We start from the raw sequence: 15,240 nt of genomic DNA on the forward strand, positions 1-15,240 counted from the left end.
CCTTTTAATTGACATAGATACAAATACTCTACTGGGATGATGCACAAGAAAAGGTCAGGATAGCTCAGTTGGTAGAGCAGAGGACTGAAAATCCTCGTGTCACCAGTTCAAATCTGGTTCCTGGCAGAGAAAAAAAAAGATCCACCGAATAGGTATTGATCCAAATACCTCGAGATGGATTGTGATACATATTTATTAATAATATATAATATAGATAGAGTATGATTTATTCATCTAAGTGGATAAATCTATAATATAAATATAGAGGCACTTCTTTTTAGAGAAGTTTTAAAATATACCCTTTCTTTATGATAAGGAAGGGGGTGAGATTAGGTTCCCCTTTATTTTTTTGCGTTTCTTTATTTTGTATTCCACTATTCCGACGAATATTTTTTTAGTCTTGCTTATCTTTATCTTATCTTATTTTCCTAGTTGTGCTAAGTCATGTGCGCGATACAAAGTTCCTGGTAGAGAACTTCTTTGAGTCATCCTATTTTTCTGTTCATATGAAGGAAATTAATATGTGATTTTCAAAATAGGGGAATCCAAATGAAACCCTTTTTTGGCTCAGTCTATCTGGAATGCTTTTGTATAATAGGAATTAATTATAAATAGGTATTCCGTTTCATCTAGGAAAAGAACCTAAAAATATTCCTTGACTTGAATAAAATCTGGAGTTGTGTTGTATAAGTGAGCACGAATTTCTTATCATTCAATGAGCATCTTGTATTTCATAAAAATTGGGGGTTATATAGTCCTTACGTAAGGGCCAGCCTATCCAACTTTCAGGCATTAGGATACGTTTAAGGCGCGGATGATTATCATAAGAGATTCCCACCATATCATAAGATTCGCGTTCTTGAAAATCGGCACTTCTCCAAATCCAGAAGACAGACGGAATTCTAGGATTATCCTTTTGGGCAAAGACTTTTATGCAGACTTCTTCTGGATTATCTATACCGTATTGTATTCTTGTAAGATGATACACGCTAGCTAAAGATCCACCGGGTGCTACATCATAAGCACATTGGGAGCGTAAATAATTATAACCATATACATATAAAATGACAGCAATGGAATCCCAATCCCCTTCTTTTATTTGTAAAGTCTCTATTCCTCGGTGATCAAAGCCCAAAGATCTATGAACCATCTCATGTTTGACTAGCCAATTAGATAACCAACCCTGCTGCATTGTCTTCATCTCTCCCTCTTTGTATAAATATTTCACATTTCGGATGCAAGTTTGAAAGATTGCTCTGCTTTTTCTTTTTCTACACAAAAGAGCCCCCCCCCCTCCTAATTCACTAATTTGTAGGAAGGTACTGGACTTTTGGATTTTAAAAAAGTTTCAGAAGATATATCTAATGTCGATGGTGATTGATAGAGCAATTCTTGCTCATAAGTTCCTGTATGAGTACTGCGCCTAACATAAAGCTTGTGACTGGTAGTAAAACATCTTTTTTTATTTTGAGATAGAGTTCGATCCTCAACTATTTCTCGCGATATCTTCTTACAAAGTTTTGTTAGGGCATCTATAACTGCCTCCGGTTTAGGAGGGCAGCCCGGCAAGTAGACATCCACAGGAATTAACTTATCAACTCCCCGAACAGTACTATAGGAATCCGTACTGAACATTCCCCCTGTAATAGTACAGGCTCCCATAGCAATGACGTATTTTGGTTCAGGCATTTGCTCGTATAATCTCACTAAAGACGGACCATTTTCATTGTTACCGTACCGGCTGTTAAAATTAGGTCTGCTTGCCTAGGACTTGATCTTGGTACCAATCCATAACGATCAAAATCGAATCGTGAACCTATTAATGAAGCAAATTCAATGAAACAACAACTGGTACCGTATAGAAGGGGCCATAAACTGGAGAGTCTTGACCAATTCGAAAGATCATTTAGTGTAGTTGAAATAACAGAATTGGAACTTGTTTGGTCAAGTAAGGGAAACTCAATCAAATTCATAACTGTCTCAATAGAATCTTTTCCTTCTTTTTTTTGTCTAAATATTCAGTTAAGACCATTCCAAGGCTCCTTTTCGCCATGCATAAACTAAACCGACAACTAAGATAAGCACGAAAATCAAAGCTTCGATAAAAACGGATACACCCAATACGTCGAAACTCATTGCCCAAGGGTATAGAAAGACGATTTCCACATCAAAAACAACAAAAACGAGCGCAAACATATAATAGCGTATTCGGAATTGTACCCAAGCCCCTCCCATGGGTTCTATACCCGATTCATAACTAGAAAGATTCTCTGGTCCTTCACTAACCGGGGCTAAAAGCCCTGAAATCGAAAATGCCAAAATAGGAATAAGGCTTGCTATTATTAGAAATGTCCAAAAAATATCATATTCGTGAAGCAGAAACATAATGTACTCCCATTAATGTGGAATAGGCGGAACTTAAATTAGTCAATTCAATTCAGCATTGTCAATTTATCCAGAACTTCTCTCTTTTCCTCGGTGAAACAAGAATCTTTTTTGTTCAAACAAAAGCGCTTAGTTTAGCCTTTGTTTCCTCTGTGCTGCATCTTCTTTAAAGATTCATCCAATGGAATCCCAACTCCCTTTCTTTTGGATTTCCATTCTATTTAGATATGGTGTATGTAGATCTAATTCTTATATAAAGAAAACTTTATCGTTTCACTTTGTCTCGCTTTCTCTAGAATCTCTATAAAAAAAGAATAGCTCTATCCTTTATTTACTATTTAATAATAATAAGAGACTATTAAATAAAAATGAGAATACTACTAATTAGAATAATTAGAACCTAATTAAGATAGTAGGACTAATCTATGCAGTATAATGAGAAGTAATACTATAAAAATAAAAATAAAGAACTCTATTTCAGAACTATGAGACAGAATATTCTGTTTTCTTATTTACTCTTTACTTTATTTTTTCTATTTTTCGTTTTTCTTTTCCTGTCTGTATGATTTTGATTTTCGATGAATGAGCCTTTGGTAATGCTTTTATCTCTATTCTATGTCGCAGGCGCCTATCCAGTCTATAAACAAATACTAATGCGAAAATGAAAACTATACTAAACTAAAGAAAGCATAGGATAGAGATCCTAAAATAGAAAAAAGGGCATATTAGGGCTATACGGATTCGAACCGTAGACCTTCCCGGTAAAACAGATCAAACGGATTATTATCGAAATGATTTGAACTGTTTCAAAGACCCAACATGCATTTTTTTGCATTGGGCTCTTTCATAAACTGATTTAAAGATCAGTTAGTCCACCATAGTTTTTCTTTACGGAAAGATAATGAGATGGCTCCCTGTGCTCTGATTGATTTTTTGTATTATGATCTATCTAGGAGCAATACCAAAGTGTTTCAAAGGAGGATTACCTTGACTTAGGTCTGCCTCTGGTCTAAATTAAATCAACCTAAGTGAAATGGAGTCTCTATCGTTCCACTGCAAGAGTTAACTATGAGACTTCATACACCTTAAAGTTCATAGAACGAAAAGAAGTTTTTTGGAGGCCCTTATCCTCATTACGCCTAGCATTTAGTGGGCTGGATATTTACCTTATCAACTAGCAAATCCATAAGGGTTCTATTTGATTAGGCACCTGAATTGGCACCTGAATCGGACTGAACCGACTGTTTGTCAGGCTACTGTTCTCCTATTCTCTCGAATCTATGAAGTAAGACATTGATTTTGCAATAAGATCGATTATGTTCATTGCATAATAAGCTCCTTTGAAAAGCATTGGCGCACGTGTAAACGAGTTGCTCTACCAAACTGAGCTATAGCCCTTATCAGAGATATCTTAACATATAGAGAATTTCTTGTCAAGATGAATATTTTCTAATGCCAGAGGATATCCCTTTGATCTGTATCTGTTTAGTATTTAGTTTAGTATTTAGTATATAACAGACCAATAACAGAGCGGTATTGCTTAGAAAAGGGATTCAATATATAATCGATCGAAGTAATGGGTCTTCCTTTGTGGTGATAAATTGCCTACTTAACTCAGTGGTTAGAGTATTGCTTTCATACGGCGGGAGTCATTGGTTCAAATCCAATAGTAGGTAAGTAGGTAGAAAAATTACTAGATAGCATTGGACTTACTTCGCTTCGCTATCTAATAACTTTTTCTACCCCTCTTCCCTTTTTCTTTGTATCAACTATAAACCACTGGATTGTCTTCAATTGGATGGGGGAATCCAATTGACAGCCTCGATTCGTATCCTAGCTCGTCTGAGAGCGAGCTTCGCTTCAACCAAATCTTTCGTACCCTCAGCTTTACTCAAGTTAGCTTCGACTATTTCAAGTGCCTTTTGAGCTTCTTCCGGATCAATATCACTACCCAGTTCCGCATCATTTCCTAAAATGATGATCTCATTATTAACTATTCTCGCAAAACCGCTCCACAGAACCGCCATTAACCATTGGTCGTTGAGGAGGCGTATTCTCAAAGGACCCATATCTACTGCTGTGTTAATAGGGGCGTGGTTTGGTAATACGCCAATTTGGCCACTATTCGTGGATAAAATGATTTCTTTCACTTCACAATCCCAAATAATTCGCTTAGGAGTCAGTACATAAAGATTTAATTTCATTTCTGCGATTTGTTCTCCTCTTCTAAGGTTATAGCTTTCGTGCTAGCTTCATCGATGTTACCCACCAAATAAAAAGCCTGTTCAGGTAGGCCGTCTAATTCTCCGGAAAGGATTAGTTGAAATCCCCTAATAGTTTCCGCAAGAGCAACATACTTTCCTGGAGAACCAGTAAAAACTTCTGCCACAAAGAACGGTTGTGATAAGAAACGCTCAATTTTTCTTGCTCTTGCTACAGTTAAACGATCCTCTTCCGATAATTCATCCAAGCCAAGAATTGCGATAATGTCCTGAAGTTCTTTGTAACGTTGTAAAGTTTCCTTAACTCTTTGCGCAGTTTCATAATGTTCGTTGCCAACGATCCGAGGCTGTAACATAGTTGATGTTGAATCTAAAGGATCTACTGCTGGATAAATACCCTTGGAAGCTAATCCTCTGGAAAGTACGGTAGTAGCATCCAAATGTGCAAATGTTGTGGCAGGGGCAGGGTCGGTCAAATCATCCGCAGGTACATAAACTGCTTGAATCGAAGTTATAGATCCCTTTTTAGTAGAAGCAATTCTTTCTTGCAAAGAACCCATTTCTGTACTAAGAGTAGGTTGATAACCCACTGCGGAGGGCATTCTCCCTAATAAAGCGGATACCTCTGATCCTGCTTGAACAAAACGAAAGATATTATCGATAAATAAAAGCACGTCTTGCTTATTAACATCTCGGAAATATTCTGCCATAGTTAGGGCAGTTAAACCAACTCTCATACGAGCTCCCGGTGGTTCATTCATTTGGCCATAGACTAGAGCTACCTTTGATTCTTCAATATTTTTTTCATTAATTACTCCGGATTCCTTCATTTCCATATAAAGATCATTTCCTTCACGAGTCCGTTCCCCTACTCCACCGAATACGGATACGCCCCCATGAGCTTTAGCAATGTTATTGATTAATTCCATGATCAGTACTGTTTTACCTACTCCAGCCCCCCCAAATAGTCCTATTTTTCCTCCACGTCGATAAGGAGCTAAAAGATCGACGACCTTAATACCTGTTTCAAAGATGGATAATTTCGTATCTAACTCGATAAAGGCAGGCGCAGATCTATGAATAGGGAACGTTGCACTACTATCTACAGGACCCAAATTGTCAACAGGCTCCCCAAGAACGTTGAAAATTCGTCCGAGAGTAGCTCCACCGACCGGAACACTGAGAGGAGCTCCCGTGTCAATCACTTCCATTCCTCTCATCAACCCGTCCGTAGCACTCATAGCTACAGCTCTAACTCGATTATTTCCTAATAATTGTTGTACCTCACAAGTCACATTAATTTGCTTATCGGCAGTGTCTCTACTCTGGACTACTAAAGCGTTATAAATATAAGGTAACTTGCCCGGGGGAAAAGTGACATCCAGCACGGGTCCAATAATTTGATCGATACGACCTGTACTTTTTTCTTCACTTGTGGAAACCCCGGGACGAGAAGTAGTAGGATTGGTTCTCATAATTATCACATAATTAAAAAAAAGGAATTTGTCGAAATTTTTCTTTTTTTATTGTTGAATAATGCCAAATCAAATCAAAAAAAATCCAAAAGTAAAAAGGAAATGAATTAGTTAATTCAATAAGAGAGAAAAGGGGACCAGGACTTGATTTCGTTGCCCAAGCGAATCCCATTCAATCGTTTACTCATGGAATGAGTCCGTTGGAAAGTTCAATCAATCTTTTTTTCATATACATTTTGCCTTTTGTGGAGGATTTGTGCCTACTCTACTTTCCTATCTAGGACTTCGATATACAAAATATATACTACTGTGAAGCATAGATTGCTGTCAACAAAGAATTTTATTAGTATTTAGTTAGGTATTTTCATTCCAAATAAGAAAAGGGACCTATTAAGAACTTGTAAAATAAGGATTAGGGATTAATTTGGGTTGCGCTATACCTATCAAAGAGTATACAATAATGATGGATTTGGTAAATCAAATCCATGGTTTAATAACGAACCGTGTTAACTTACCATAACAACAACTCAATTCCTATCGAATTCCTATAGTGGAATTCCTATAGGATAGAACATACACAGGGTGTACGCATTATATATGAATGAAACATATTCATTAACCTAAGCATGCCCTCAATTTTCTTTAATGAGTTGATATTATATTAATTGAATATCCTTTTTGTTTTACGAGATTTTTGCTAAAGTTTCATTTACGCCTAATTAACATCGAGTAGACCCTGTTATTGTGAGAATTCTTAATTCAAGAGTTGTAGGGAGGGACTTATGTCACCACAAACAGAAACTAAAGCAGGTGTTGGATTTCAAGCTGGTGTTAAAGATTATAAATTGACTTACTACACCCCAGAGTATGAAACTAAGGATACTGATATCTTGGCAGCATTCCGAGTAAGTCCTCAGCCTGGGGTTCCGCCCGAAGAAGCAGGGGCTGCAGTAGCTGCCGAATCTTCTACTGGTACATGGACAACTGTTTGGACTGATGGACTTACCAGTCTTGATCGTTACAAAGGACGATGATATCACATCGAGCCTGTTGCTGGGGAAGACAACCAATGGATCTGTTATGTAGCTTATCCATTAGACCTATTTGAGGAGGGTTCCGTTACTAACATGTTTACTTCCATTGTGGGTAACGTATTTGGGTTCAAAGCCCTACGTGCTCTACGTTTGGAGGATCTACGAATTCCCCCTACTTATTCAAAAACTTTCCAAGGCCCGCCTCATGGTATCCAAGTTGAAAGAGATAAGTTGAACAAGTATGGCCGTCCTTTATTGGGATGTATTATTAAACCAAAATTGGGATTATCCGCAAAAAATTATGGTAGAGCGTGTTATGAGTGTCTACGTGGTGGACTTGATTTTACCAAAGATGATGAAAACGTAAACTCACAACCATTTATGCGCTGGAGAGACCGTTTTGTCTTTTGTGCCGAAGCTATTTATAAATCACAGGCCGAAACCGGTGAAATCAAGGGGCATTACTTGAATGCGACTGCGGGTACATGTGAAGAAATGATTAAGAGAGCTGTATTTGCAAGAGAATTAGGGGTTCCTATTGTAATGCATGACTACTTAACCGGGGGATTCACCGCAAATACTACTTTGGCTCACTATTGCCGCGACAATGGCTTACTTCTTCACATTCACCGTGCAATGCATGCAGTTATTGATAGACAGAAAAATCATGGTATGCATTTCCGTGTATTAGCTAAAGCATTGCGTATGTCTGGGGGAGATCATATCCACTCCGGTACAGTAGTAGGTAAGTTAGAAGGGGAACGCGAAATGACTTTAGGTTTTGTTGATTTATTGCGCGATGATTTTATTGAAAAAGATCGTGCTCGCGGTATCTTTTTCACTCAGGACTGGGTATCCATGCCAGGTGTTATACCGGTAGCTTCAGGTGGTATTCATGTTTGGCATATGCCAGCTCTGACCGAAATCTTTGGGGACGATTCTGTATTACAATTTGGTGGAGGAACTTTAGGACATCCTTGGGGGAATGCACCTGGTGCAGCAGCTAATCGAGTGGCTTTAGAAGCTTGTGTACAAGCTCGTAACGAAGGGCGTGATCTTGCTCGCGAAGGTAATGAAATTATCCGAGCAGCTTGCAAATGGAGTCCTGAACTAGCCGCAGCTTGTGAAGTATGGAAGGCGATCAAATTCGAGTTCGAGCCGGTAGATACTATCGATAAGAAGGTCTAAAAAAAATAAACGAAATAAAAAGAGAAAAAAATAAGTTATGAAATGCAGTAATTCTTCTTTATTCTTCTAATTGATTGCAATTAAACTCGGCTCAATCTTTTTTTTATAAAAAAGATTGAGCCGAATAAAAATAGATCATGATATGATCATGAGACTTGACAAATCGAGATTCGTCTATTCTATATATCTAGAATATATATATATATATATTAAGGTATAATACAATAAAGAAATAAAAATAAAATAATAAAATATAGTAGTATCATATGATAATGGAATCAAATACGCAGTATTTACAGAAAAAAGTCTTCGTTTATTGGGAAAGAATCAATATACTTTTAATGTCGAATCGGGATTCACTAAGACAGAAATAAAGCATTGGTTCAAACTCTTCTTTGGATTAAGGTGGTAGCTGTGAATAGCCATCGACTACCTGGAAAAGGTAGAAGAATAGGACCTATTCTGGGCCGTACAATGCATTACAGACGTATGATCATTACCCTTCAACCGGGTTATTCTATTCCACTTCTAGATAGAGAAAAAAACTAAAGGAGAATGAATGAAAAAAGACATAGTTTGGAAGTTAGACCTTTTTATAAGACTCTCTTTCAATTTCAAAAAAGAGGATGTTTGAAACTTTTAACAGGCGTAATCGTGAGTCAACATGCTAGAACTAGATAAGGAAGTTTTCTATAACCTTAATAAAAAGGATAAAAAGGTAGTTTTAGTTTATGACTCCGATCAAGAGCGAGAAATCCTTGATTTGGGATTGGACATAGAACCTGGACCCATCGGAGAGACGTTGAAAGGAGCGTATCCTGATGGTAAGAATTATACTTTCGTGGAAATACAGCGCTATAGACTTCAGTGTGGTAGAGTAGACGTTTTGTTCCTAATTTTTCTGGACCAAACCTCCGCTCCGACCCAACGATACAATGAATTTTTTCTGTTCATATTCATAAATAAAAAAGATTAGGAATCGCAATGCTACTATATGCGTCCAGAGCAGTATTTTGAATACTATTCTTCTATAATCCATTATTGCGCGGGGTCTTACTAACAGGACTTCGCGGCACAGGACGGGTCTTCGTCGAAAAGCTAACACCACCCGGCATTTTCATACCCTTTCTTTGGGTGGTATATCGCCTTTAAAAGTCTAAGAGGGTAGTAGGGGGGATCTTAAGAGGGTAGTAGGGGATCTTAAGAGGGTAGTAGGGGATCTATAGTAGGTAAGATAATTTGCCCTTTGATTTTGATTGAATATACTATTTTTCTGCCTTTACCACGCATTATTGTATGCGCTTCTAGAGAAGTATGTATGCAGGAAGTAAATTCTAGTCGCTTTCTTTTGAATCCAATTTCAAATTAGATTAGAAAGATAGAAAGGCCATGAGGATGGGAAAATAAAAAAAATCTTTTTAATTAGTTCTCCTTTTTTGGAATTTTCTTATTATCCTTATCATTTTTTTTACAGAATATTTTGCAAACTAAAAAAATACAATAGTCAATATTCCTTATAATAGATATACTTAATTATATCATAAGAATCTTAAGATATTTTTCGACTAGATAGAAATAGTAAATTTGAATTGAGACACCTATTCCATGACGGATTTAAACTTACCTTCTATTTTCGTGCCTTTAGTAGGCTTAGTATTTCCGGCAATTGCAATGACTTCTTTATTTCTTTATGTGCAAAAAAAAAAGATTGTCTAGTATTTTTTAGTGTAAGTAATATAATATGGATGCAGATATAGGCTACGAGCATAAATGCATGAATATGCAGAGCTTGGTATAGCGAGTTTTTATTTATTTATTTTAATTGAATCAACGAATATTTTTTGAATAGAAAGTCAATGTATCTAACCTATTATTTCACAGGAGTACTAGTTGCTGAAGGCGATTTCAGAATCAAAAAAAGTAAAGGCAAAATTAATTAGCTTATTCTCTCAATTTCAATCGACCGCTGCTGGATTTAGTATATCTAATATGAATTGGCGATCAGAACACATATGGGTAGAACTTCTAAAAGGTTCTCGAAAAAGGAGTAATTTTTTCTGGGCCTGTATTCTTTTTCTAGGTTCACTAGGATTCTTATTGGTTGGGACTTCCAGTTATCTTGGTAAGAATATTATATCTATACTTCCATCTCAAGAAATTCTTTTTTTTCCGCAGGGGGTCGTGATGTCTTTCTACGGAATCGCAGGCCTATTCATTAGCTCCTACCTGTGGTGTACTATTTTGTGGAATGTAGGTAGTGGTTATGACCGATTCGATAGAAAAGAGGGAATAGTTTGCATTTTTCGTTGGGGATTCCCTGGAATAAAATGTCGCGTCTTCCTTCGATTCCTTATGCGGGATATCCAATCAATTAGAATTCAGGTTAAAGAGGGTCTTTATCCTCGTCGTATTCTTTATATGGAAATCCGGGGCCAGGGGATCATTCCCTTGACTCGTACTGATGATAAGTTTTTTACTCCACGAGAAATTGAACAAAAAGCTGCCGAATTGGCCTATTTCTTGCGCGTACCAATTGAAGTATTTTGAGGTATCTTTTTTGAACTGAATTGAATGAAGAAAAGATAAATTGGAAGAAGAAAAGTTTTCTCAACATGGGGAGGAAGTCCCTTCGAAATTGGATTTGTTATTGTAAGGGGATTTTTAAGTATTTATCTAAAGGAAGGAACAAACGAGGATAAGATAAAATTATTTTAAATTTCTTTTGTCGAAGTTAGATATATTGCATACTATTCTTCTCTTCCATTTTCACCCGAAAGGGCTTTTTTTTATTCTATTTCACTATTTCATTCCATCTAGATCTAAGAAAGAACCCAATGCACTGAAATTCCACTAATATACAAAAAAGAAGAATAGATACAGGGTATCAAACCTGTAGAGTTTTTGCTTCAAAGAAATAGAAATATCATGAAATAGAAATATCATCATATAGAGTCAGGGAATGGAATAGAGTCAGCGAATGAAGCATATTCATTAACAACTCCATTTACAGATCAAAAATGAAAAAAAAAAGAAAGCATTGCCTTCTTTACTATATCTTGTATTTATCGTACTTTTGCCTTGGGGGGTCTCTTCCTCATTTAACAAATGTCTGGAACTTTGGATTAAGAATTGGTGGAATACCAGGCAATCCGAAACTCTCTTAACTGATATTCAAGAGAAAAGGATTCTAGAAAGATTCATAGAATTAGAAGAACTTTCTCTCTTGGACGAGATGATAAAAGGGAAACTAAAGACACATGTACAAAAACCTCCTACAGGAATACACAACTCATCTCTCCCGGCGACGGCGCTGGCCGTGCTCTGCGCCGCCTTCTACTTCGGCGCGCGCCGTCGAGCGCGTTTAGGCAGGCAGTGATGCGCTGAGTTTGAGTGTTTTCCTGATCCCCTCGAAACCGGGGGAGATGAGTGTGAGTCCGCTTGTAAATAAAAAGTAAAAATCAGAGACAGAAGAAGAAGAAGAAAAGAAGAAATCCATACATACATGTTGAATGTTGAATGTTGGCTCAAATCCAACATTCGAAATATGCTCAAATCCAACATTCAACATTCTGAAATACATGTTGTGATTCTCAAATCCAAGTAGAAATGCTGCTGCCATGTCATGTCTGAATTTCTTTCCTGTTGAACACTTCTTTCCATGATAGCGATCGTGCAAAACCGTTAGTTGAGTTCAAAATCGTTGGTGATGACGGATGGATTTACTATCCAACATTTTATGTTTTCTTCAAAATTCTCAGTTTTATAAGTTGCGAAAGTTTTTCAAAAGTCTATATTATTTAAATTTTAAAAAATGAAACAGAAAATGAAAATAAAAAAGAGACTAAAAGCAGAGGCACGAACTGTTTTTAAGAATTTTTACACGGACTTTTGTTTAAAATTATTAACTTTTTTCATTTTACAGACATTTTCTAAAAATCTAAACATTTTTTTGTATATGCAAACATTTTTCAAAACTGTTGAGTAGTTTTTGAATTCTCAAAAAAAAAATGTTTTTTAATATTTTATTTCAAAATTCTCAATTTCTTAAATTTAAGAAAAGTTATTTGAAGTTCTAAATTATTTAAAGTAGAAACAAATGGAACTGAAAAGTAAAATAAAAAAATTAACTAAAAGAACAGGCGGCCACGCATGGGCCGGCCCAAATAGGTGCTGCATCTTTTTCCAATGCCCAGAGCGTAATATAGGAGGTGCCTACATGGGCCGGCCCAGTCAGGAGATTTTCCTGTTTGAAACGTTTTCTATGACTTATAAGTGACAATTGTGGGTAATTTTCATCAATTTTATGGGCAATGTTAATGACGGACGACAGAAGCACTAATTGCTTTATTAGTAGGTAAAGAGGTATATTAGTAGGTAAGATAAACAAAATCAGGGTGCTGTGGTCTGTGTGTCTGTGTCTGTCGGCTACACCTTCTTCAGTATCTAAATATGGATTCAGGTATCTGTCTGCGACCGCGAGATCGTCACGAGCTCTGAACTGAAGCCAGCTTTCCTGGAATCAGCGTGAGCAATCAGCCTCGGCAACGATCGTTTCTCTGCATCTTCAGTCGCGCGATCAAATGTATGCACTCTGCATCCTTTTTTCCACGCAATCAACCAATCATCTTATCTTATCCTGTACAATAAGGTGATATCGATAGTGGGGCTCCCTTGGAGCTACATGTATCTTGCGCAAACATTCAACTCCGGGGGGAGCCTACACCATCAATTAAACGGACCATCACAGTACCTGAGTTGATTACGTATAGCGATTCATACATTCAGACCAACCAATCAATCAATCAGTAATTGCATTAACACCAACAACATCACTGTAAGCGGATTCAAGTTCTTGGAGAAACACAAGCTGCTAAGAATCGACAAAATATCTGCAAGAGGAAAACGATCCTTGGATTCTGGTCTTGTTGATTCTGAGTATGGTGTTTGATCATGCGTGTCAGTGGTTGCGCTTTCAGCTATTTTTTTTCCCTTTGCAGGGTCATGAGGAACTTTCAAAACATTTTTCCTGGAAACAACAAAAATGCAACCGGCCTCTCCAACACTCATTTCTCTGAATATCTGTTGTATGTATATATGTATTTTCCAACCGGCCTTTCCCTACCTTCACCGTCATCGGGGGACTCGGCCGGTCTAAGCCTGGTGGCCGACGGTGGTGGCGGCGGCAGACATCGTCTCTCTTTGCCGGATATGGGGTTGCACGGGGCCTCGAATCTTATGGAGATGCGCCCGATCCGATCGGCAACAGTGATATTTGTGGCGCGGCAGTGTCGAAAGCGGCGTGGGATGCAGACGTGGCATGCATTAGGAATTTTCCCTGAAACAAATAAATTGTTTACACCTTTTAATAAAATGTGTGTGGCATTTATAATACATTTGTACCATTTAACCAGAATATTTGCACGATTAAAAAATGGATCATGGAATTTAATAAAGATATTCATGAAAATATAGGAATGCATTAACTTATTTTTTTTTAAAAGCGCTCATGACAAGTAAAAAATGCCCGTTCACTAAAGCATGGCTGATTAAAAAAATCCTGAATTTAAATAGAAAAAGAAAGAAAATTGGCAACCCAAAATAGAAAATAAAAAAAGAACCAACGGTAAGTTTGCCAAGTATGGGCCGAAGGAATAGAAGGGTATTAAAACAAGTAAATGTTTTCGGTCGGCAGTCCGGCCGAGTCTTCGACCGACGCGCAGGCTTCTTACGATTGTGTGTATCCTGCGGTCGCGCATCCTTCCTTACTTGACCAATCATTTTCTTTTTCTCTATTTTTTTTATCTCGTACCTTTCTTCTTCCTTTTAAATCTGGGAACGGGTTGATAACCAAACCATAACTAAACCATACCCATACACGTATGTATCAAAACCAAACCTAAACCATAACCAATTAATACCATTTTCAGCCCAACCAAACTAAACCCAATATTTTTCTCACCCAAACCAGTTTAAACCCAATACAAAACCATATTAAACTTTGGTTTAATAGTGACATGCCAAACAATATTTTGAACAATAATATTTAAAATGATCATGGAATATATTCGGATGCGCCCTTGGGAGTTTGTGAGGGCAATACATGGAATATATTTAACCATTAATTCCCCGAATGCCGGCAACAGGAATAACAGAACAGAGATGACCGAGCGGGACATTGATGACAGTAACTAGATGCAAAAAGGGTTCAGTACAGCGTTCAGTAGCGAGATGCAAACAGGAATAACAGGAATAACACGAACAAGAATATCACTATGAAATGCACAAAGGGTTCAGTACCCTACTTCTACATTCAGAATGCTCATGTCAGCCAACAACACAATTAGGAGGGAAACGATGACGTCCATTTCGATGACCGAGCGGGACATTGGCTCGTAGAATAAGTGATGTGACACCACTGCTTCATCAGTTCGTCCAGAAGAGAATGGCAGCCATGGCATGTATATATGATGCGCTTTAAGTACACCAAGGATCCCTGTAAGCAGAGGCCGGGAGTTAATCTTCCATATATAATAATTGTATGCGCCACTGATTCAAAGAGAATATGGTAAACATGTCGACGGTGGCTCCCCACCTACGCTCCTAAAGGAAAAAAAGAATATTAACAAATAATAATCAGCTACTTGTAAACTTGTAGCGCATCTACTGCTAGTAATAGTGGAACCAAAAGACAAAGACAAACTACTGCTACTGTGATGGCCCCATAGAAATGTAATCAGGATTCAGGATAATCCCCAGCAAGTAGATGGATTCAGGATAATCCCCAGCAAGTATCTACTGCTAGTATTTGGGACAGCTCAGCGTGACAAGAAGCAAATGAAACAAGTCTGATCTACTGCAAATGAAACAAGTCTGGACTACCATTAAGTTTACAGGGATAACCTTGTTCAAGTGAGCTGCGTCCTTACTGTCCATCTA

General features: G+C 37.5%; 1 protein-coding gene, 1 non-coding gene and 1 pseudogene across 3 annotated transcripts; 2 read left to right on the forward strand and 1 right to left on the reverse strand.

Annotated features, from left to right (window-relative positions):
• The first annotated feature begins 53 nt into the window (after window positions 1-53).
• TRNAF-GAA lies at window positions 54-126 on the forward strand. The gene has a single exon. It is a non-coding gene; the product is annotated as a tRNA-Phe (tRNA).
• Window positions 127-4,144: 4,018 nt separating this feature from the next.
• On the reverse strand, window positions 4,145-6,469 carry LOC123452016 (ATP synthase subunit beta, chloroplastic). The gene has a single exon (XM_045128589.1). The coding sequence runs from the start codon at window positions 6,080-6,082 to the stop codon at window positions 4,586-4,588; it is 1,497 nt and encodes a 498-aa protein (XP_044984524.1). The 5' UTR covers window positions 6,083-6,469; the 3' UTR covers window positions 4,145-4,585.
• An 84-nt stretch (window positions 6,470-6,553) lies between these two features.
• LOC123452017 lies at window positions 6,554-8,407 on the forward strand (annotated as a pseudogene). The gene has a single exon (XR_006632555.1). The product of XR_006632555.1 is annotated as a ribulose bisphosphate carboxylase large chain-like (transcript).
• Window positions 8,408-15,240: the final 6,833 nt, after the last annotated feature.

Source organism: Hordeum vulgare, chromosome 5H, assembly GCF_904849725.1.
Source record: "Hordeum vulgare subsp. vulgare chromosome 5H, MorexV3_pseudomolecules_assembly, whole genome shotgun sequence".
Classification (NCBI taxonomy): Eukaryota; Viridiplantae; Streptophyta; class Magnoliopsida; order Poales; family Poaceae; genus Hordeum; species Hordeum vulgare.

Bases quoted from the DNA above. Each gene is read 5' to 3' on its own strand.
- LOC123452016 (XM_045128589.1), bottom strand. From the start codon at position 6,082: ATGAGAACCAATCCTACTACTTCTCGTCCCGGGGTTTCCACAAGTGAA.